At 48.6% G+C, this 21,201-nt stretch overlaps 5 protein-coding genes across 5 annotated transcripts; 4 read left to right on the top strand and 1 right to left on the bottom strand.

The window, feature by feature from the left end:
• Positions 1-204: 204 nt before the first annotated feature.
• On the bottom strand, positions 205-4,799 carry BJ212DRAFT_1326130 (trehalose-6-phosphate phosphatase). Its single transcript, XM_041334595.1, is given in 15 exon segments — positions 205-651; positions 701-772; positions 823-940; positions 1,004-1,371; positions 1,423-1,668; positions 1,729-1,942; positions 2,028-2,266; positions 2,350-2,461; positions 2,523-2,856; positions 2,907-2,968; positions 3,021-3,178; positions 3,235-3,323; positions 3,624-3,836; positions 3,889-4,695; positions 4,711-4,799. The coding sequence occupies 14 exon segments, from the start codon at positions 4,322-4,324 to the stop codon at positions 367-369; spliced, it is 2,946 nt and encodes a 981-aa protein (XP_041197762.1). The 5' UTR covers positions 4,325-4,695; positions 4,711-4,799; the 3' UTR covers positions 205-366.
• Positions 4,800-6,387: 1,588 nt separating this feature from the next.
• On the top strand, positions 6,388-6,845 carry BJ212DRAFT_1326120 (uncharacterized protein; the record flags this gene model as incomplete). Its single annotated transcript, XM_041334594.1, is given in 4 exon segments — positions 6,388-6,538; positions 6,565-6,621; positions 6,716-6,718; positions 6,736-6,845. Coding segments are annotated over 4 exon segments (172 nt in total), but the record flags the coding sequence as incomplete, so codon positions are not given.
• A 2,637-nt stretch (positions 6,846-9,482) lies between these two features.
• Positions 9,483-11,348, top strand: BJ212DRAFT_1444749 (thaumatin; the record flags this gene model as incomplete). The annotated part of the gene is made up of 9 exons (XM_041337997.1): positions 9,483-9,494; positions 10,081-10,166; positions 10,372-10,408; positions 10,463-10,495; positions 10,548-10,646; positions 10,699-10,762; positions 10,814-10,906; positions 10,963-11,052; positions 11,104-11,348. The coding sequence occupies 9 exons, from the start codon at positions 9,483-9,485 to the stop codon at positions 11,346-11,348; spliced, it is 759 nt and encodes a 252-aa protein (XP_041197760.1).
• Positions 11,349-15,622: 4,274 nt separating this feature from the next.
• On the top strand, positions 15,623-15,935 carry BJ212DRAFT_1476580 (uncharacterized protein; the record flags this gene model as incomplete). The annotated part of the gene is made up of 2 exons (XM_041339391.1): positions 15,623-15,635; positions 15,691-15,935. The coding sequence occupies 2 exons, from the start codon at positions 15,623-15,625 to the stop codon at positions 15,933-15,935; spliced, it is 258 nt and encodes an 85-aa protein (XP_041197759.1).
• A 1,856-nt stretch (positions 15,936-17,791) lies between these two features.
• Positions 17,792-19,369, top strand: BJ212DRAFT_1533372 (uncharacterized protein; the record flags this gene model as incomplete). The annotated part of the gene is made up of 5 exons (XM_041341788.1): positions 17,792-18,093; positions 18,146-18,209; positions 18,257-18,827; positions 18,880-19,218; positions 19,273-19,369. Exons 1-5 carry the CDS (start codon positions 17,929-17,931, stop codon positions 19,367-19,369), a joined length of 1,236 nt encoding a protein of 411 aa, XP_041197758.1. The 5' UTR covers positions 17,792-17,928.
• Between the last annotated feature and the right edge of the window lie 1,832 nt (positions 19,370-21,201).

Below are 21,201 nucleotides of genomic sequence, written 5' to 3'. Positions count from 1 at the left end.
TCGCGCAATAGTAAAAATCTAAGTAGGCTGATCTACGCTGCTCACGGATATACATTGAAGAATATCTCGTTAGGAAAAAAGGTCAGGATGGAATCTTCAGTCATCCTGCTTCATGAAAGGCCTACTGGATTTACTTTTCCAATAGCAAGGTAAGTACGGGTCCGATTAACCTCGCTCTTCTCCAGACCCCAAAAATCAACGACATCTTGCAAAACAAATAATCATTGGTCTATAGACATTCTAGGGACATGTACAAGTACATGAATGTTCTTAACACCTTCTACAAACATTTTAAAACGAAAAAATTCTATACTGCAGCACGATTCGCAAGGCATGCAACGCGATTCACAAGGCACAATGCAAGACTCACAGATACCCCTTCACCTCTTCCCCCTTCGGCACCTCCCCAACCAAATACAACATATGCTCCACCACCTCCTCAGGCGTCGTCACATGCCAACTCGCAAGCGTCCGCTTGCTGCTCTGTCCAACGGCAGTCGTGAACACAGCTTCGGGAGACACCGCAAGCTCGACGTCGCTGTGCTCCTTGGTGTTATCGACGAGCATCACTGAGAGCGGGGGTTCCATCGTCGCTTTGCCGGTTGAGGAAGGGGGGAAGAGGAGGAGGGCGCGGAACATGTCTTCGTCGGTCTGTTGGAGGGTGAGTAAGTTAGTGAGATGGAGGAGGGATGGAACAAACCTTGTCGTCACCAGCGCAAAAGATGAACTCGACTCCAGGGTTCTGGTATAATATACGCTTGACGATCTCACCCTTGCATGAATCGTCAGTATGCACGTGTATCAAAGACCGCGTATTCAGACCTTGTTCACGGCGATAGGCCTCACTTCTAGGTTCTTCTTACCCACGAGCACCTCGATCGGCCTCTTTGGTACCACGTTGTTCTCCAGTAAATCCTGGCACTGCCTGCACTGGAACTGTCTATAACCCACCCATCACTCATTAGCCCAACGAAATAAATAAATAAAACACAAACACACGCACCCCCACTCGGGATCAGTTGAACGATAGTGCCACGTAATCGAGCTCTTCTTCATCTCAATATGACTCCCAGTTGTACGCTCTGTATAATACCTGAAGATCTCCGCTACTTCCTCCATCCAGCTCATATCAAGACTAGCGGTAAAATTCATCCATACAGCGCTATCAGGCGAACGGATAAATCCTCCGTGCTCTGCGCTCATCCCGAGACGCGGGAGATGGCCTAGGTGTTCCTCGAGGAACGCTTGGTCACGGCCGGATACGATGTATACGATGTTGTTTGGGTCAGATGTCAGTTTTGCGAGGGCTGTGAGTGCATCGGGAGAAGGAAGCGCCATTGATGGCATCTTGACGATCGGCGTGAGCGTGCCCTATCCGTCAAATGTCAACTACGAGTCCTGTATCCCCCATCCGCCACTCACGTCGTAATCGAACAAGAACAGACGCTTCCCGGCGTTATCATACAGCTCCTTGAGACTGTCTCTAGGGATGTAAGGCGTTTGACGTGCAGTATTTTGTCCGTTGATCTGCGAAAGCAGCATCTTGGCAAGGACCGCAGCCCACGTGTGCGAGGTGTGAGTGGTCACGACCGAGTGCAACGCAGCGTGTCTCGAAGCTTTCTCCTCCTCCGACATGACTAACCCGCGGTTCATCGCAGCTGCTACATCCTATCACGACACAGCCGTCAATAACACAAATACGGTCTGAGTAGGCAGATGCATACGCACCCCAAGATCCCAAGGGTTCACCTGGAGCGCATCAGCCATGTGCTGGCTGATACCCATAAACTCGCTCAATACGAGTGGAGAGCGCTTCGTGCGCTCTTGTGCGATCACGAACTCCATCGAGGTCGTGTTCATTCCGTCCCTGAGGGGCGTGATTACTCCGAGGTCTGCAGCGCTCAACAACGCGTAGAATTCGTCTTTTCGGAGGGTCTGGTGGCTGTTGGAGTCGTTGTAGAGGTTATGTGAAAGTAAATGTGATGCAAAAACTCAGACATGTGAAGACATAATAAAAGTGCACGCACTAGTGATGTACGGGTATAAAGTCCAAACTCCCATACTCTCCATTGATATGCGCGACGAGTTCGGAGACTTGACGCTCGAGCTTTGGAGAGTCTGTTAACGCGGGGGATGTCACCTGCAACCAGTGTTTATCATTCATCGATATTTGGGTATTGCTCCAGATGACAGGACACACCTGGATAAGCACGACTTTGCGCTGCCACTCTGGGTAATCATGTAAAAGCTTCTCAAACGCGCGGAGCTGGTGTTATATTGTCAGGTTGGACGATGGTACGAGAAGCAACCAATCAACGACGATACAACCACTTAAGAAAGAACAATCACCTTTTGCAAAACCCCCTTGACGACATCCAACTTGTCCCTTCCTACGATGATCTTCTTGTCTGCATAGAGGGCGCGGAGTGCTTCGAGTTTCGGTTGGACGCCTGCGCGGAGGCTGGTTTGAGTGCGTGCGTATCCATCAGCACCCTTCAACAAAAACAAAAACAAAAACTCACGTATCCCTCGCAACTCTCTCCGCATCCACCCCCACCGGGCAATGCGTAACAGCAGCCACATGTCCCTGTACATCGATACCGACATATTTCTCAACGCCCGCTCCACCTTTCTTGCTTTTTCCACTACGGGTGAATTCAATCCCAGTTGCAGTCGTGCTACGAGGGACAACGCTCGCGCTCCGAGACGCGCTAGCAGAGGCAGCTGTAGCACCCTTACTAGTAGTTTCGTACCCGCATACGCGAACGCAGGTGGAGGTGAAGTGGCGGGTGTAGCTGTAGGTCTGGAAGCAGATGAGGTTGGCGCCTAGCATTCCGTCGAGAATTTCTTTGCGGCCTGGATAGGGGGTTGATTGGTGGGTCGAAAGGGAATGGAGAGGGACGTACGTGGTAAACATCTAAACACTTCCGAGCTCGGGAAAGGCGTATGCACGAATAGACCGATGATGCTGTGGTGTATATGTTAGCACTTATGTCCTCCTCGATCGATGAAATACGCACACGTCTCCGCCATTCTCCCCGCCCACGCCGCTCACAGCACCGGAATGCATTGCATTTCTGAGCATGCGGGGGACTAGGAGGAGATGGTAGTCATGGACCCAAACGAGATCCCCTGGTTTGAGGACACTAGCTAGGCGTGTTGCGAATGCTTGGTTGGCCTATTGGTGTATGGTTAAACGCGGCAAGATGATCGGATCAAACCAACCGAACTCACCTGTTCATAATACTCGTAATTAGCGTCGGCACTGGCATGCTCTGTTGCTACGTCCTGCCAGAGGAGGTAATGGAAGAGGGGCCATAGAGCTGGGTGGGAGTTAGCAACGGTTAGAAGGCGCCCCGGGCCGGTAGTAATAAGAAGCGAGAACAAAGTTGGGAAGTCGAAGTCGAAGATAAAGGAGATTAGACGAGATGGGTAAATACATGAAATCAAATACGATCAAAGTGCCAACGGAATGGAGAAACACAGGATAGGACAAAGGAAAAGAAAGGTGAAGGAGGTGAACCAAAGAAGGAAAGAAGTATGGAAAGCGAGGTGAGAAGGACCAAAAGTAGATGATGGAGGTAGATCAAGAAGAGGTGTGCCTGATATAGTTAAGGACTAACTTTGTTTACAGTATCCATCGTAATGACCGTGTGCGACGTTGTCTTCCATCCAGAGTGGAAGATAACTGATCGGTTTACCGGTTTCTTGTTCAAGCCCGATGTAATGAGCGAGCTCGTCGTCGAGCGCATCCTTGTCCTCTTGAGAGATACGAGAAGATGGAACACGGTCGCGAACAGAAGGGACGCGTTCACCAGTGGAGGGGTTGACGTCACCTGTGGAGACGTGTTAGTGTGGTGTATGATGAACGAAAGTGGAGTGAATGACCATCTGGAGAAGAATTCCCATCGGGTGGAGCAGCGGGTGATAGAATGTCGCCCGTCCATCCAAGAATGATTTGTTCGTGTGTGACGCTGAGACTACGAATACCGCTTGTCATTGCGCTGTGTCCGTAGCGTGGAGCTAGTTTCCAACGTTCAGGCTGGGTGGGTAGAGCGAGTGGAGGAAGTTCCTCGGATGGGCTTGGTGGTACATCTGTAAGAACACGAGGAGGTGTGGGAGGTGGACTGAGTACGCCATCTCTTGCAGCGGCGGAAGTGATGGTGCAAGTTACAGGAAGATAATGGCAGACATGAATGATGCGGCCTGATAATTGGACACCGTTGGCTTTGTGTCGTGCTTCGAGTGCTCTAACATGATCACGGACTGCATCGAGTGAAATGTCGTCTCCTGCGCGTGTGTATGGTTCTGCGAATGTATCCATGGTCGAAAAGCAGTCCAAAGAGTGGATTGCTTATAGCAGGTTTATATGGCTTATGATAAGTTGATCGGATTGACTAGTTTTTGAAGGATGCATGCTCAATTTGGTTCATCAATTGAGTCACTCCGCTGGCGCCAGCTTCGCCATGTCAGATAACACCAGCAGACCCCCCGAATCCATGACACCTACACCAGATCCTACATCAACAACACGCCATCCGAGTCATTGATCAAACAATTCGACGCGATTTGATTGGCGATGAAATTAACCACACGTTCGTTCTTGATGCCGCATTTTTGCCATTTCTATACAAGTATGTCGCCCCAAAGCTAGAGCGTCTATCTCCCTTCCCACAGTGGGTTTTGGCACAAGCTCAAGCTTCATCCACTCACTCAACATCCATGCAATGTCATGCCATTGTCTACCATCCTCTTCTTTCCATCCAATCCAGAATGCTTCGTAGTGGTACGAGCTTTGCCCGCATGAATTCTGAGTTCACGAGGTATCCTTCATCAAAAATGGTACTCATCCATGGTTAATCCTTAGTTTTATCTCCCACATCGTGTCTACATCACATCAACCTCTTCTTCCCTATATCGCGATCCCTTGCATCCGACGCAGGGACCTCCTCGGCAGTCACCTCCTAGAGTAGTCCCGAATATTGGCGACGCATTGTCAATATAACGATCACTCGAATACACCGGTTTTGTTGTGTGCTAGAGGCTCTCTGTACATGTACATCAGCGAATCTCCTCATACGAGCCTGTAGTTTCAGACTTTCTGCACCCACAAGTAATTAAACTACATAGTGCGTCTCTGAAACCGAAGCACTTGGTCCCAGGACGGCTTCGTGCTCAGGATTTAGACTAGACCAGGATACATGACTTGTAAGCAAGTGTTCATTGGAAATCGCGGGTGCGGGATTGGTTTTGATTTTGACTATGGGCCTGAATGCGAATTCCCACGCTTCTAAATCATCCTCATTAACGCCACAGAACATCAAACACACCTAGATCTACCATTGCTTCCTTTCCTGCACCACTATCAAGTCAGGTGCTCAGCGCTTATCACTCTCACTTCAAGTATATATATCTGGGTGTGCGCAGGACGTCTTCAGGGAAGTAGGCCCACTTGCAATGCATGCTGGATGAGATCTTTTGGTACCATTAATATTGCCTATCCTACGAGTTCAGCATATGTATATGACGCGTGGCTGGTGATGTGCATGACACGCTTTGGCTTCTTATTCACATGCCATGAGCCCGTCTTCGATGTTTACTTGCGGAATCTCTCACGCCCCACACAGAACTTGAACTTCATCGGATTCCCGAGTTCGATGCAACGGTATCAAGACGAACAGGATCTCCTCGCTCAAAGTCGCACTCTCACCACACCGATCCAAATGTTCATCAGAACAAATTTATCAAAGTAAGCAGGTCTCGCCGACGTCAATATTGTGCGTTGTTTTTTGATTGATACATTGGACCAGGACATCGACAACGAACGGAACGCCGTTGTTTGTTCTAGCCATCCGCTGGAAGTACGTTGTCCGTCTCTTGCACCTTCTTCATGGACGGCTCCCACAAAGGTTCGTCGCGTAGGCTCGTTTACTTTATCGCCATCTTCAGCGCTGCGACAATCACCTGCACGCCATCGTATGGTGCGCTCCACATTTTCTCCTTTCTGCGCCTTCACACTTACCCCCTTTCATTCAATGCAGAATACTTCGCAGTTATCGTCATCGATCCACCGTGAGCTATGTGTTTACTTGTTTTTCATCCATTTACATTCATTCCGATTATTCCAGCTCACCTTGAACGCTGGTTGCACTACAACAGCTACGCTCTCAAGCACCACCATACACTGTCTTCTTCATGGTCAGGTCTCTCCTGTATCCAACGAAGAGCCGTCGTGGTAGGTGATGCTTTGTTTGTCAAGCGATCGCTCAATCTATCACAGGCTATACTTCGTCAGTCATCGGCATCCCTCGCTAGTCCCTTATCACACCACACTACCCTGTTTCTGGCCTCTAGAGTTTACGTCCCTTACGTTCAACACGGGGTACTTCATGGTGGGCTGAAAGATTGTCGAGCTTGAATCAGCAATTTCTCGACCCATCATGGGCTATCCTTCTTCGATGTGATGCTTATTTTGGTTCGTTCACTCTACCACCCGCCGCCTGTACATTCTCTTCTTTCTACGCATTTACCTCTACACATCTCCCTCTCACAGTGAAAGTGGACATTTCCCGATCCATCACGAGTTATACTCAACCTTCATCTCTTCCCACTCCATCCCTTTACTCAATTTCATTATCTTAACGCTGGTTGCAGCTACTCTCCCAAGCGTCATGCCATGCCGCTAGTCACTATCCTCTTTTTGGCATCCGATGCAGAATACCTCCGGGTGCTGGGGCTATTGCTTCACCCACCACGAGCTATCCCTCATTGATCATGATGCACACCCATAGCTAGCCCCTTATCCGCGTCGTACATTGTGGTATCTTTTTACATCGCACCACCCCTTCTTTTTACCTCTAGAGTATACGTACATCATATGCATGATCCCTTGCGTCCGATGCAGAATGCCTCATACAAGGATGGATGAAGTGACCAATTGTTCAACCTGCTACGAGCTATCCTTCATCGATCATGATGCTCGTCCACGACTAGTTCCTCATCTCCCTGCATCGCACTACCCTCTTCTTTTGTGCGTCTATATACATCATCAACCCTTGCATCCGACGCAGATATCTCGTGGTGGTTCGGTGTGATGTAAGAACATTCATATCACTCAACCCACCACGGGATATTCTTCATCGATCATCATCGTTATCTCCGACATCATACATGCGGTGCCCTGCAACTCGTTGTGAATCTCACTCGTGCTTTGGTCCTAGTACTTCGCGGATCCGCCAACGCTAGATCTCAGACAAAAAGAAGTCACTGGCAGCTGTATTTATAGTGAGCCATCCATGATTTCATCACTAGCTCAGCTGATAATGAACGCCTCGCAGAACCCCATCCCTATTCCTCTGCAGTGGTGATCCCTCCGAGTAGTCATTTACTGGTAGTACCAAACGATTACTCTGGGTGTTCACTCGAACACACCGGTTTTGTTGCGTACACTATGCGCATGATGTTAAAGAGCCTCACCCGAGCCTCCGCCACTGGCGTCGGAAGGGCTTTCCTTCTGGGTCCAAAGGTGCGTGTCATGTACATATAGTGCGTCTCTGACACTGAAGTACTTGGTTCTAGAACGGCTTGAGTAGGGGTTACATGACTTGTAAGTTTCAAGTGTTCTTGAAATTTGGGATTGACTTTGACTTATATATTGTGGGCCTGAACGCAGGCACGTCAGTATGGCTGCGCTTCTGAATCTTCGTGCTATCCTCACTGATGCCAGAGCCTACATAGAACACACTCTATCACCGCTTCCGTTCCTGCACCATTATCAAGCCGGTGCTTAGTGCGTATCATCCCCAGAACACACTCTCGCTTCAAACACACACATATTTATGTCTATCTGTCTGTCTGTGCAGGACGTTCAGATAGAAGTACTTACTAGTACCGAGTCCACTCACAATGCATGTCATGCGCGGACACCCAATGTACACCCCCCGCTTAACTCGGAAGCCGTCTCGCGGGATGTTAACATTGGGTGTCCCCCAAGGGACTAACAGGTTTACTCATGACACTTCGATCCCAGCACGTCCCCCTTAACCGCCACCTCCTATCGCATCAACAAAGTCAAAAGTCCATACTGCCTACACTGCCCATATGACGAAGAATCAATTCACCACTTTACGCTAAAATGCCCCTACTATGAGAGAGAGAGAGACACCCTCCAATGCGCACTAGGACGTGACGCTTCATCCATTCCCCATCTTCTAACCGACCCCGAAGCAATCCCACACTTAGCACGCTAATAGTGTCAACCCCACGCAGCGCCTGAAAGCCACATTCGGTGAGGTCCCATTATCCAAAAAACGAAAGAACTGAACCGCAGTCGCAGAAGCATACTATCAAACTCACGAAATCTAACACCCTGTACACCAAGAACTCAAAGCCACGACTAATCAATACCGAAACAAACTGCTATAATCACATACCTAATATCTCGTCTACACGGATTCTCAATGACGCTCATTATGTAATAATCTGCGAAAGCGGACGGGAAAAGCGTTTGCATCACCGCAAGCAGCCCACCACCTCACAGCAGAAATAGATTCTTCTCGTCTTCATTGAAATGCGCGTCTAAAACGACCGGCGGGAACGGCGGACTGATGGGGGTACGTCTCAGCATCAGGGGCATTCGCTATTTCAGAGATAAAGGGGTCCCATAGACTAGAAAGTACCGTCCTACATAGGGTTCTATCCTCAATAGATTGGAATAGAAAAAACATTGGGTGTCCGTGCAGTGTCGCCTCCCTATGAGTATATGGGATCATGGGATCATGCGTGCCTTTGGCTAGAATCTCTCGCGCGTTCCATGCAGAACCCGAACTTCATCGGATTTCCCGGGCCGCGTATGACATGATACCAGTATGATACCACCTGGATCTCCTCACTTGGGATGATCGAATGCCGATCACCAGAGTTTATGAAGAGCTCGGATATCACATATTGTACTGTCACTAAACCAATCCGAACGTTCAAATCAGAGCAAGAGCAAACGTTGTATGGCTGGATCTATCAAAGACAACGAACGGCGTTGTTGTGCCCGAGTCGTCGTTTATTCTAACTTCTCAACGACACTACAGTTACACAAGGAACCTGCAGGTATTCCTGGTAAAGTTCACGGGAGGTGTCAAAATTTCCCCTTTGGCTGGTACGCGCTGTGGCGTCGCTTTTGGATGCCGACTCGGCTCTGTGTGGCGCACACCCACGGTGATCCTACCTAGTCATGCGCGCGGAAAGCAAAAGTCCCGCTAAAGGCAGCGAAGCTGAATTTTCCCAAAACTCGCACTGCAGTTTCATATGCAACACACTGCAAATTGTCTATATGGAGCCTATGATGCTACTTTCTGATACTAGTTGCCTTCAAAGCTACCCCCTAGCGCTTTTTTGCATCAGTTTTGATCACCGTATAAATGATAACCATCCTTTTTATAGCATCTACGCGCATGCATCTCGGACTGTGTCATGTGTTGGCGACCATAATGGAGACCTTGGTGGCATGTACCCTGGTCTCATGCATCACGAACGTTTTCAAGCATCGTTTGGAGGTTTAGGTGCAAGGGGAATCAAAGTCCCTCACTACTCAGAACACCTGAATGCTGAAATCCATTACACCTCCAGGCAAATCTTCCACCTCGGCGCGGCCAGGGTTGAGTATCTGCTACGGGTGTAGGAATTACTGATATATTTTCCCGGTCCTGTGGAATCGTACATCTCGCACATCATTTGATGACTTTTTGTTAGCTAAAGATGGATATGGACAGCTTGGACCTCCCCCCCTCTGCTGGTATCACATGTGTTAGTGTCCAGAGGTATGATAGAGTGCGACGGATTCGGCTCCGCGCTATGCTCCATTTTGGATCCTGCTCCCCCAGACTGGCGTCGTATGCCCTTGATCACATGCAACTAACTTGATGTGACTCCATTTCACAGAGGTCCATCTAATATTCCATGCTATTCGTGTATTTTGCGCTTGTTGTGGAAATTCTCAAGCGCTGGCTAAAAGATATAAAGAGGGCAGTTGGGAGCATGGTGACGGTATCTTCACAGTTTGGTTTAATTACAGATTTGATCATGAAGTATCTTCTTTCTTCCCTTGCTCTGGCGTCAACAGCGCTTGCTCAGCGTACCATTACTGTGTATAACGCATGTCCTTTCACCATTTGGTATGTCCATGTGCTTCCTACCCTCGGCATTAATAATGAAGAGGCAAATGTAGGCCTGCAGTATGTTTCTACTCGTGATGGATAAACGATGGTATGTTCACTAACAACTAATTAGATGTTCACGGGCTCTGGCACACTGCCCTAGCTACACGACTGGGTATGCATTTAACATCTACTATTTGAACCTGAGCTGATTCTCAACTAGCTGGGAGGCCGGCGAGTATACTGCGGTCACCTTCCAGGTACATATAATGATCCATCGGTCTTGGCTTGTCCGACTGACTGATTGATAACAGGTCCCAAGCGACTGGACTGCTGGACGAATCTGGGTTGGTTTTTCTTAAATCTACCCTCCTTTTTCACCCCTTCATATTATGATAGGGACGTCGTGACTGTGACTTCACCACCGACCCCGGCCCGAACTCTTGCCTTGATGGTGGTTGCAATGGGGGACTGGTGTGCGACCCTACCACCGGCACAGTAAGCACGCTTGCTGCAAGTCGTTTTATTTTACTGAATGCTCTGCTATCAGGGTGTCCCACCTGCCAGTCTTGCAGAGTTCACTTTGGGTGCAGGGGGCGTTGACTACTTTGACGGTGCTTAAGATTCAAGCTAAGGTCATCAATCAGGCTAACTTCCTATCATAGTATCTCTTGTCGACGGGTATAATTTGCCCGTCAGTGTCACAAATAATGTTGGGTGTGGGGTTCCAAGTTGCCCTGTAGATCTGGGGCCTGACTGTGAGCAAACTGCACTTCAGCTGCGTTCAAATCTCTGATAAACTTTCCGCACACAGGTCCAGCAGCTCTCCAAGGCCCTTATGACTCCACCGGCTTCCCTGTTGGGTGCAAGAGTGCATGCGAAGCTGACCTCGATGGTGATCCAAGTAAGAGTTATCTCCCGTCGAACCACGCAAACTCCTTATCCAAACACCTAGCAAACTCTCCCAACTGCTGCAGTGGCCAGTATGACACGCCTGCTACGTGTCCTTCGTCAGGCGTTGAATACTACAGCTACTTCAGTAAGTGTCGTCATGCTGTTGCTTGTCTGCAGGTGGCTGATTACCTGTATGCAGAGGACAACTGTCCCGATGCATATGCTTATGCATACGACGACGCAACCTCTCTATTCACCTGCAGCTCTTCTCTCAATGCTGAGTTCACAATTACCTTCTGCCCATGAGTAAAGCATTTCTACTCTTGACGGCAAGAACTTGGCGAGATATTCGGGAGATATTTTTTTTTTGGGGAGCACAAATGCGTGCTACTTACCAAATGTCGTCGTGTTTGTTGAATATAAATCTACGTCAATGTTAATAAACATTGTCCTGACTATGGTCGAGATATATATTCCAATGCTGCGCCATTGGCCTGGATAGAATGGATCTAAGCATGCCGCATCTTCCGATTAGGGTTGGCGCACGAATATTGATATTTCCAAATGCAGCGCGGGAATTATCTCCCATATCTCCCTTGCCACCCACGATGGGCGAAATTTATTTGGTGACAAATATTTCTCGATCCACCACGAGCTCGAAGTCACCTATATGTACTCGAGTTCAAGCTTCATTCCTTCGCACTCCAATATTGGCTGCAATACAAACGCACCATGCAATGTCGTGCCAACGTCTACCATCCTCTTCTTGCCATCCAATCCAGAATACCTTGTAGTGTGGTCAGTGGTCACTACATGAGTTTTGCTTCGTTACCCCACTACGAGTTATCCTTCATCGGTGCATCGATAATGATACTCATCCATGGCTAGTCCTTTATCTCCTAGTGACATTAATGTATCTGCTACCCTCTTCTTTCCCTTCCGACGCAGAATACCTCGTGTTAGTATGAGTATGAGTATGGCCAGTCGTTGCTCAATCTACCACAAGCTATACTTCATCGACGGCCAGTCCCTATTGCACGTCACATGTGTGGTGTCCCACATGCCTCCCGAATTGCATTCTTTTACTTCCAAATTCTACTATCTTCGTCGTTTTGCCGCCACGTACGCTGCATTTCACAGACGGGAAGAATCATCTGTGTTTATTCGCGACTTCACTGTAAGCTATCCATGATTTCACACATCCACATCACTAGCTGGTTGTGAACATCGCATTTCACAGGGACCTTACTGAATAGTCCTGAATATTGGCGACGCACTGTCAATACAACAATTACTCTAGGCGTTCACTCGAATACACCAGTTTTTTTGCGTGCACGAGTCGCTAGATGATACTCTCTGTACATGGATGATGTTGGCCTCCATACTGTAGTTTCACCCTGGCAGCCGGACTTTCTGCATCCGGGAGTGAGTGAATACATAGTGCGTCTCTGAAACTGAAGTACTTTGTTCTAGGACGGTTTCGTGCTCAGGACTTAGACTGGAGTGGGATACATGACTGTGTTCTTTGGAATTTGCGAGTGCGGGATTGATTTCGACTTGTGGGCCACGTCGGTGTAGGTATGTCTGCGCTTCTGAATCCTCGTACAATCCTCACTGACGTCACAGAACATCAAACGTACCCTCTATCATTGCTCCCGTTTTTGCACCACTATCAAGCCAGGTGCTCAGCGCCTATCACTCTCAGAACCCACTCTGCTTCAAGTATATATATATGGGTGTGTACAGGATGTCTTCAGAGAAGTAGGCCCACTCACAAATACTAGTCTCGAAGGCTGGTAGTATGCTTCAAGTCGATGTAATATTGCCTATCCGACGAGTCCGCCATATGATGTCGTACGTGCCCGTGGCTGGTGATTTGCATGACACGCTTCTTCTCATTCACAAGGAGCCTGTCTTCCTCTTCTTGATGTTCTCCTGGGAATCTTTCACGCTCCACTGAACTTCATCGAATTCCCTGTGGTCGATACGATAGTATTCATACAAACAGGATCTCCTCGCTCAGAGTCGCACTCTCACCATCCAAACGTTCATCAGATCAAGGACAAATACTGGATGATTTATCGAAGTAAGCAGGCTCGCCAACCTCATGATTCATATCGTACGCTGTTTATTGATTTATGTACCGGATCAGGACATTGACAACGAACGGAACGCCGTTGTTGTGTCGTTGTTTGTTCTAGCCATCTGCTGGAAGTATGGCGTCGTCCATTTCTTGCCCCTTCTTCCCGGACGGCTCCCACAAAGATTTCGTCGCCTAGGCTCGTTTACTCCATCACCGTCTTCAGCGCTGCGACAATCACATGCATGCCATCGTATGGTGCGCTCCGCATTGTCTTCTTTATGCGCCTTCACACTTGTTCCTTTCATCCAGTGCAGAATACCTCGCGGTTTTCGTCATCGATTCACGTGTACATTTATGCTTCATCCCTTCACGCTTGTTCCGCTTGTTTCAGTTCACCTTGAACGCTGGCTACAATACAACAGCTACGCTCTCGGGACCATCGTCCACTGACCTCTTCTTCATGTTCAGGTCTCTCCTGTATCCAACGCAGAATACCTTATGGTAGGCTGTGCTTCGTTTGTCGAGCGATCGCTCGACCTCCGACAAGCTATACTTCATCGATCTTCACCCATAGCTAATCCGTTATCATGTCACACATCGTGGTGTCTATCTGCAGCGTACTACCCTCCTTTTGGCCTCTAGAGTCTACATCCCTTGCATTCGACGCGAGGTACCTCGTGGTGGGTCAGAAGGTTGTCGAACTTGAATCAGCAATTGCTCGACTTATCATGGGCTATCGTGATGCTGCTTGTTCACTCCATCACCCACTGTCTGCACATTCTCTTCTTTCTGCGCATGTACCTCTGCACATCTCCCTCCCACAGTGGGAATAGACATTCCCCGATCTGCCACGGGTTATACTCAACCTTCATCCCTTCCCACTCCATCCCTTTACTTGATTTCATCATCTTCACGCCGATTGCGGCTACTCTCTCGAGCGTTATGCCATGCCACCAGTCACTATCCTCTTCTGGGCATCCAATGCAGAATATCTCCGCGTGGTGAAGCTATTGCTTCACCTACCACGAGCTATCTTCCACCGATCATGATGCACACCCATAATTAGCCCCTTGTCCGTGTCGCACATCGTGGCGTCTTTTTACATCGCACCCCTTCTTTCTACCGCTAGAGTCTATATCTAACACATAAGGACGCATTTCTGGCGATTCGTATTGGAACGGGCACGGACTGCAAGGGAAACCCAGGCCAAACCTCTATGGCGGAGGGCTCTATCTATCGAGGACTGACTACGAGCTAGAACTCCTGCTACTGCCCTAGGACCCCTGGCACTCCCCATGACCTGCGCCAGATCTCCCCACTACAGTATCTACCCTGTTATGCTATGCAGCTCTGATGTATGCTCTTGCTCGGTGTCAATGGTGTCCACTCCGTCATGCTGTAACGCCGAGCATTCGCAAAAGTGTTCAAAGCCGTCGCAATATTAATACCCGCCCCCAGTATGGGATGTGCGGTATCTTTATGCTCTGATGGCGAATCATTGCTCACGATAGCTTACAGGAATTTCAAGTTGGGACTGCAGCTTCAGTTGCCCATGACTGTCAGGCAGTTAGTGAACCCTTATATTGAATTACATCAACTCCGGCCATTACATGCCAGAGTCGGCTCGGCATTTAAATTTTCCCCGGGCCCGAGGACCTCTTTGTTCCCCATGGCACAAAGGCTTCGCAGGAACAGCTCAAACTTTCAACGTAAGTCATGGCAGCATGGTCGATTGACCGATCACCTTACGTCACACGATGTTGCCATCTTGGTTCAAGTTGAGTACCATGATCCTGCCAGTGGCAGTTACTTACGTGGTCGTTGGATTAGTGATACTGTGCGGAGTCAATCACAACTTCATCAACGAACACATGCAGTTGACTCATGGCTAGGAATACAATATCATAGTCCTTATATTTCAACCCCGAAATGTGTTCGTAACACTGTCCAACACCCTCAAACCTGTGCGAGTGCCACTCAGGCTGCGAGCAACATTTGAGACGTAATCACCGTCATGCTTCCATGCAGCATGTTCGGATCTGACTCATAATTGCCAGACTTCGCGCTGGGAACCCCTGATGGGCCACATGATTTACCCCAAAGGTACATTACACACATAAATCACAATGACAGCAAGAATGATGACGAATCGCCTGCCAGTACTACTCGTTTCACATCCGAACCCCTCTTTTTCCAAGGTCGGCTGCTTCGTCGGGTTCTGATAATCTAAACCATAACGGTAAGATCGTGCAAAACCCACCAGACAATAACTTGGGGGAATATGTGAGCTTTGAATCTGAGCTCCGAAAGAATTCATTCAAGTTCATGCGTATAAATACGTGACGAGTCTTGAAGGTAGCTCCCCATCGCTCCTTTGATTACTCTGAGTGAGTCCAAGGCCTGCCAAGTTTCATTCGTTCTCCTTTCTGATTCATTCCCCAGGGATCTTTATCGCTACATTGAACACTTGTTCCAAATCTCTTTACTATTACACACAATGTCTGTCAAAGGTACGTTCAGAGGTTTACAGCCAGTTCCTAATAATCATTCTGAGCACACTGGCAGCCACGGAGACCGAGATTGGCATTTTCAACAACACCAAATACACGATCTCTGCCCGCATCACCGCCGACAACGGTGACACGGGGGGTCTTGGATTCTATGATATCGAGGCAGGGAAGTACGAATTGTGGAAGCGAAGCCACTGGCAAGTGGCCTTCGTGTTGAGGAGGTCGTCGGAACCATCTGATAACAAGGCGGAGACTTTGGTTGTGAAGCCCACAGGGGTTTACTACATCAACGATGATTAGAAGCAGTTGGGTCATGGTATGCGCTGTGCATACTGCTAGTACTGTAGTATGACATACGTCTTGTTGTACAACAAAGTTGCAAAGTGGAATCAATAGGTGTACTTGTCGATTGACGATCATCTGAGTTTTGTATATTATATAAAAAGTCAAGGAGCCCGTACATGGGCATGCCCGCCGAAACGAAGTCCTTGCACAGCTGCCAGGTCAGATATCAGATCTCGGACCTCATACATGCGGTCTATTGGATCGTAGACCCCCTTGGTGCCATACCCCCTTGCAATAAATACATTTGAATAGACCCCACTCAAGACGGACGTTCCAAAGCCAAACAACACCTATATATGCGTACCAGAATTGCCATAAAAAATGCTATCTATCCCAAGCAAGCATAGTCCAGGAGGCAAGAAAAATATGAAACGAGCGACCCTGGTATCTTAAGTCAATTTTTATATCGAGACGACGAAGTTGTTTAAATTCAACTTGTAAGTACACTATACAAAATACACAATCTATCGATGTTTCTCGTTCGCTGCTGAAAGGTTGCTGACCGCTACGTCATGGACATCGTACAACTGTGCATAAGTGATCAACTTCGGTTTCTCGTACGGTTTGTCGAAATTCGGCCAAATCACCGCTTGCCCCGATGGACCTTTCGACTGTTTTGATGATGGTGTAGATGTCGTTCACATCCGACCATTTCTCATAAGCCTTGATAGGTTTGGACGATCGGTATTCGATGTGATCTAGAAGGTCCCTTTCGTATGTTATGCGGAAGTCTCCTGAGCTGGTCATGAAGTTCTGTGTGGATCATTGTGAGGTTTCCGTGGGCGGATATCGGGAGGATGAAGTACAGTGCTCAGTAATAACTCGATATTAGCGCCCAGTTAAGCGCCGAGTGTGGTTATAAGCTAGGCGGACTTCAAAATAATTCTTTTCTTCAACCAGCTCGAAGGCCACGAATGCTCATCACGTACAGGTTGCTTCATGCACCCATAATTATGAGCGGGCTAAGGTCTGAGTATTTCAATCCCCCTCGTTCAGCTTTAGCGGAGCCTAGTTGTAACATGCTGCGCGACGTACCAGAAAAGCAGCTCCATTTCATGTCCCCAAGATTCTGTCACGGCAGAGGAGGGTGAGAATGAGAGGCTTTGAAAATGTCGCGGGGATCGGGCAAACTGTATCCATCGTGTAGCAGTCCTATCGCGCGCGCGCTTGTCAAGACAGCGCTCAGGGACATGGAGCAGTCTCACATCTGCTGAGACCCAGTCTCTGGGCCTTTGCCGCGGTACATTCTTCCCACCTACATCAATAGATGTCATGTACTTTCGTTGCCCTTAGGATCTCTCCTTTGTTTTGGTGTACATGCAGACTGCAGTCGAGGTATCCTTCCATGGTGTCTACCCTACGGATGAGCGTCTCCGCTCAGCTTCATGAATAACCGCTTATGGCTGGAGGTGACTACCTTACCATGTCGCCCTCCTTGCGTATGAGGGATATATGCGATAGCACCGGTTTACCCTTGAGTTCACTTCGTGGCTCGCGTATCCTTTGTGGATCGTGAAACTCGATTCAGACTACTCTCGGGCTGGTTCTTACAATTTTTTACTTCTTGAACTCCTTTGTGGAGAGTCATTTCCCCGGTGTCCATGGTCTCCGCTTGCCTCCTAACTGGTCGAAAGGATATAGTCGAAGGACAAGAATGATGTATATGGTATGCAAGTTCAGTCCTATTTTCACATTCTAAGTTTACCTGGCCAGGACTAGTTTTTTGTATTCGTAGCAATCACTTCGTCTATTTATATGCATGTTATTTTCGAAGCTCTGCTATAATCAACAGCATGGTTATCGCTACTGCGTCTCACTAAGAATTGCGCTGAATAATCTGGTGGGATTCCGACATCCTGAGACACAAGCACATTAGGTGGGCGCCAGTTGGTATATATAGCATGAAAGATATGTTCGTCGCACACTTGATTATTCACCACCCCTCAACATGCAACCTCCAGCAAACAAGCCCGCACCCGCCATCCCATACTTTACCCCTGCGCAAGTCCCTGCTGCGGGTACAGCATTCAACCCCCAGCCTGATGGAACTCGTATACCAAAGCTGTTCCAGCCCATCAAGATTAGAGGGACAACATTTCACAACCGTATCTTCGTGAGTCATCATATCGATCGATGACTCGGTGTCTCATCCCAATCTCGTGCAGCTATCTCCACTGTGTCAATATTCTGCAGACGACGGTCATTTCACGTCCTGGCATATAGCCCACCGTAAGTTTATAAATCTCAAGCATGATAGAAGTACTCATGGCATTCAGTGGGCGGCATCTTCACGCGTGGTCCTGGTCTCTCTATAATCGAAGCCACAGCGGTTGTCCCAGAGGGTCGCATCACTCCTGACGACGCAGGACTTTGGAAAGACAGCCAAATCGAGCCCCTCCGCAAGATAGTCGAGTTTGCCCATTCACAAAATCAAAAGGTTGGCATTCAGCTTGCCCACGCCGGCCGGAAAGCATCCACCGTTGTGCCGTGGTTGAATACGGGTCTTGCAGCGACTAAGAGCATAGGGGGGTGGCCAGACAATGTATGGGGGCCTTCCACGGTCCCTTACAATGGCACGTTCCCTGTGCCTAAGGAACTATCGAAGGCGCAGATCAAGGCGATCGTTGTCGCATTTGTAGAGACTACGAAGAGAGCGCTGAAAGCTGGCATTGACGTCATTGAAATCCACAACGCACACGGCTACCTACTATTCTCTTTCTTGAGCCCTATCAGCAACACGCGCACAGACGAATATGGTGGCAGCTTCGAGAACCGCATTCGTTTAACTCTCGAGGTCGTGGATGCTATCCGCGACGTCATCCCTGAAGACATGCCTCTCTTCCTAAGGTATTTCTGAGTCCGTAAGATGTTCTTGCTTGATCTGAATGGTGCCTCGTAGGGTTTCCGCGACTGAGTGGCTCGAAGAAGCGCTTCCAAATGTATCATCGTGGCGTGTCGAGGATACCGTCAAACTTGCTGGTATTCTTGCCGAGCATGGTGTTGACTTCCTCGACGTCTCCAGCGGTGGCAACCACCCACAAGCGATCATGAAATCCGGACCGGCCTACCAAGCGCCGTTCGCACAGGCAGTCAAACAAGCTGTTGGGGATAAGCTTGTTGTCGGGTCTGTCGGGTCAATCACCAATGGCAAGATCGCCCAAGAAGTGCTTGACAAAGGCCAAGCCGACGTCATACTGGTTGGACGACAATTCCAAAAGAACCCGGCGACTGTTTGGGCGTGAGTGTATCCTCGTGAGATAAGTGAACACCTGACCTGATGGTGTGTTGGTAGATTTGCGTCAGACCTTGGCGTTGCGATCAAGCTAGCGAACCAGATTGGGTGGGGCTTCGGGGGTCGGGGTAGCAGTCACAAGAAGATTGACTGGTGATTGCAACGGCTCAGATTTTAGATAGAATATAAATGGTTGTGTATACCTACTCGCAATTAGGGAGACATGAAGGCCTTAAATCACAAGATGTTGAAGCAAATTAAGCCAATGTACCATTACTGTAGAGATACGCACTTAGGTTCGGCCCTATTGAGGTGTGACCAAATGAACGTTAGGTTCGAAGGTTCGCAGGGGGTGTGTGACGTGTGACACGCTGTGCTTAGGTTCGATGACCATTAGGCAGAGCCTGCCAGTGGATGACACAGAGCTTCAATCTACAGTGAATAGGTCTAAGGAAGTTGAGGTTGGGGGCTGTAGCAAGCGCAGACACATGGCAAACACTCAGTACAAGGTCAGACTTTTTTTCATGTTTTTACCGTGTGTCACAGTTTAGGTTCGACTGGCCTCAAAATTGGTGTGACTGTCACACAAAATAGGTTCGATTCGCTGGGCGTGTGACGGTGTGACAAACTTAGGTGCGTATCTCTACAGTACATCAGGAAAATGTCAGTGTGCTTATTTTGCCTTATTCTACTTAGTATACTACATCATAGTGGTGCAAGTGCCAATCCCCAACTCCGCTCAAAGACACTGAGACAAGATATGATTCATGGATATTTGTAAGACAATGATGTAGTACATTTATACAGTTCAAGCCAAGATAAAGAAGTCACCAAGAAAGATGATCACTTCAACCTACTTGATCATAGTATACTTGAGCTCGTCCTCATCATTGAGCACAGCAGAAGAAGAACCCTTTTTAGTGGGCGACTAGTCAGTTGTGTCATCTGCTGACATTGACCATTAGCTACTAACCAAGCATGTAGTTTCAATTTCTTGCTGTCTGGACCACATTTGGTTACCAAGACATAGTGGCATGGGATGAGGTTCACACCTGCCAGTGCATCTACAACTTCCCATGTGCCCAACTTCCCCAACTGACTCAACTCATACCCTATAGCTTCTTTCCACTCTTCAGTGTCTGGTCCATTGAGAGCTTGTTGGAGTGTTGGCTCTGGTTCTACTGTGGCCAGGGCATATAGGTGGGTGAGTTGTTTGTCCTGTTCCTCTGCTGCTGGCTCAGGCTCTGCTTCAGCAGCTAAAGTCACTAATTCACCATTGTTCAATGTGGTGTAGTACCCTGGTGGGTAGGTCACATGAGTTGGGTGAGGTGCTGGTGGCAGTTCAAGGATTCTGGGTTGCATAGGAGGAGTAGAAGGTGTGGGGGGCAAGGCATTCTGGATGGTACTTGTGGCTAGTGTTCCTGTTGTTGCTGCTGATGGGTGTGACTCCCCCTCATCTGGTATGTCTGTTGCCACCAATGTGTTTGCTGGGACAAACACCACGTTCCTTTCTACTGAAACCCTCCTCTTCTGGGGCCAATAGAATTGGTAGGCCTTGCTCTGGTGGTCTACACCAATGAACAGGGCCTCCTCTGCCCTAGTGTCCAGCTTCCTAGTCCCCTGGAGGTGGACAAACACTGGGGTGCCAAACTTGTGGGCAAACTTGAGGCTAGGATGTTGTCCAGTCACTAGCTTGTGTGGTGTGTGCCTGGGGGTTGCTCATGAAGGTAAGCAATTCTTGGGCCATGTCGTGTAGCTGATAGCTTCTCCTCATAGGAACTTGGGTAAGTTGCATGCCAAAAGCATCATGTGTGCATGTTCAATGAGTGTCCAGTTCAGGTGCTTGGCTACACTGTTTTGCTGAGGTGAGTCATGTACTGTCAGCTGCCTCTCAATGCCCTGTGCCTGCAGGTGCTTGTTGAACTCCTCACTCAAATACTTGCCCCCTCTATCAGAGCGCAAGGTCTTAATGCACACACCATCATTTTG

The sequence above is a fragment of the Suillus subaureus genome (assembly GCF_016647635.1).
Source record: "Suillus subaureus strain MN1 chromosome Unknown BJ212scaffold_4, whole genome shotgun sequence".
Classification (NCBI taxonomy): domain Eukaryota; kingdom Fungi; phylum Basidiomycota; class Agaricomycetes; order Boletales; family Suillaceae; genus Suillus; species Suillus subaureus.
This window is presented reverse-complemented; position numbering and strand designations above follow the sequence as displayed.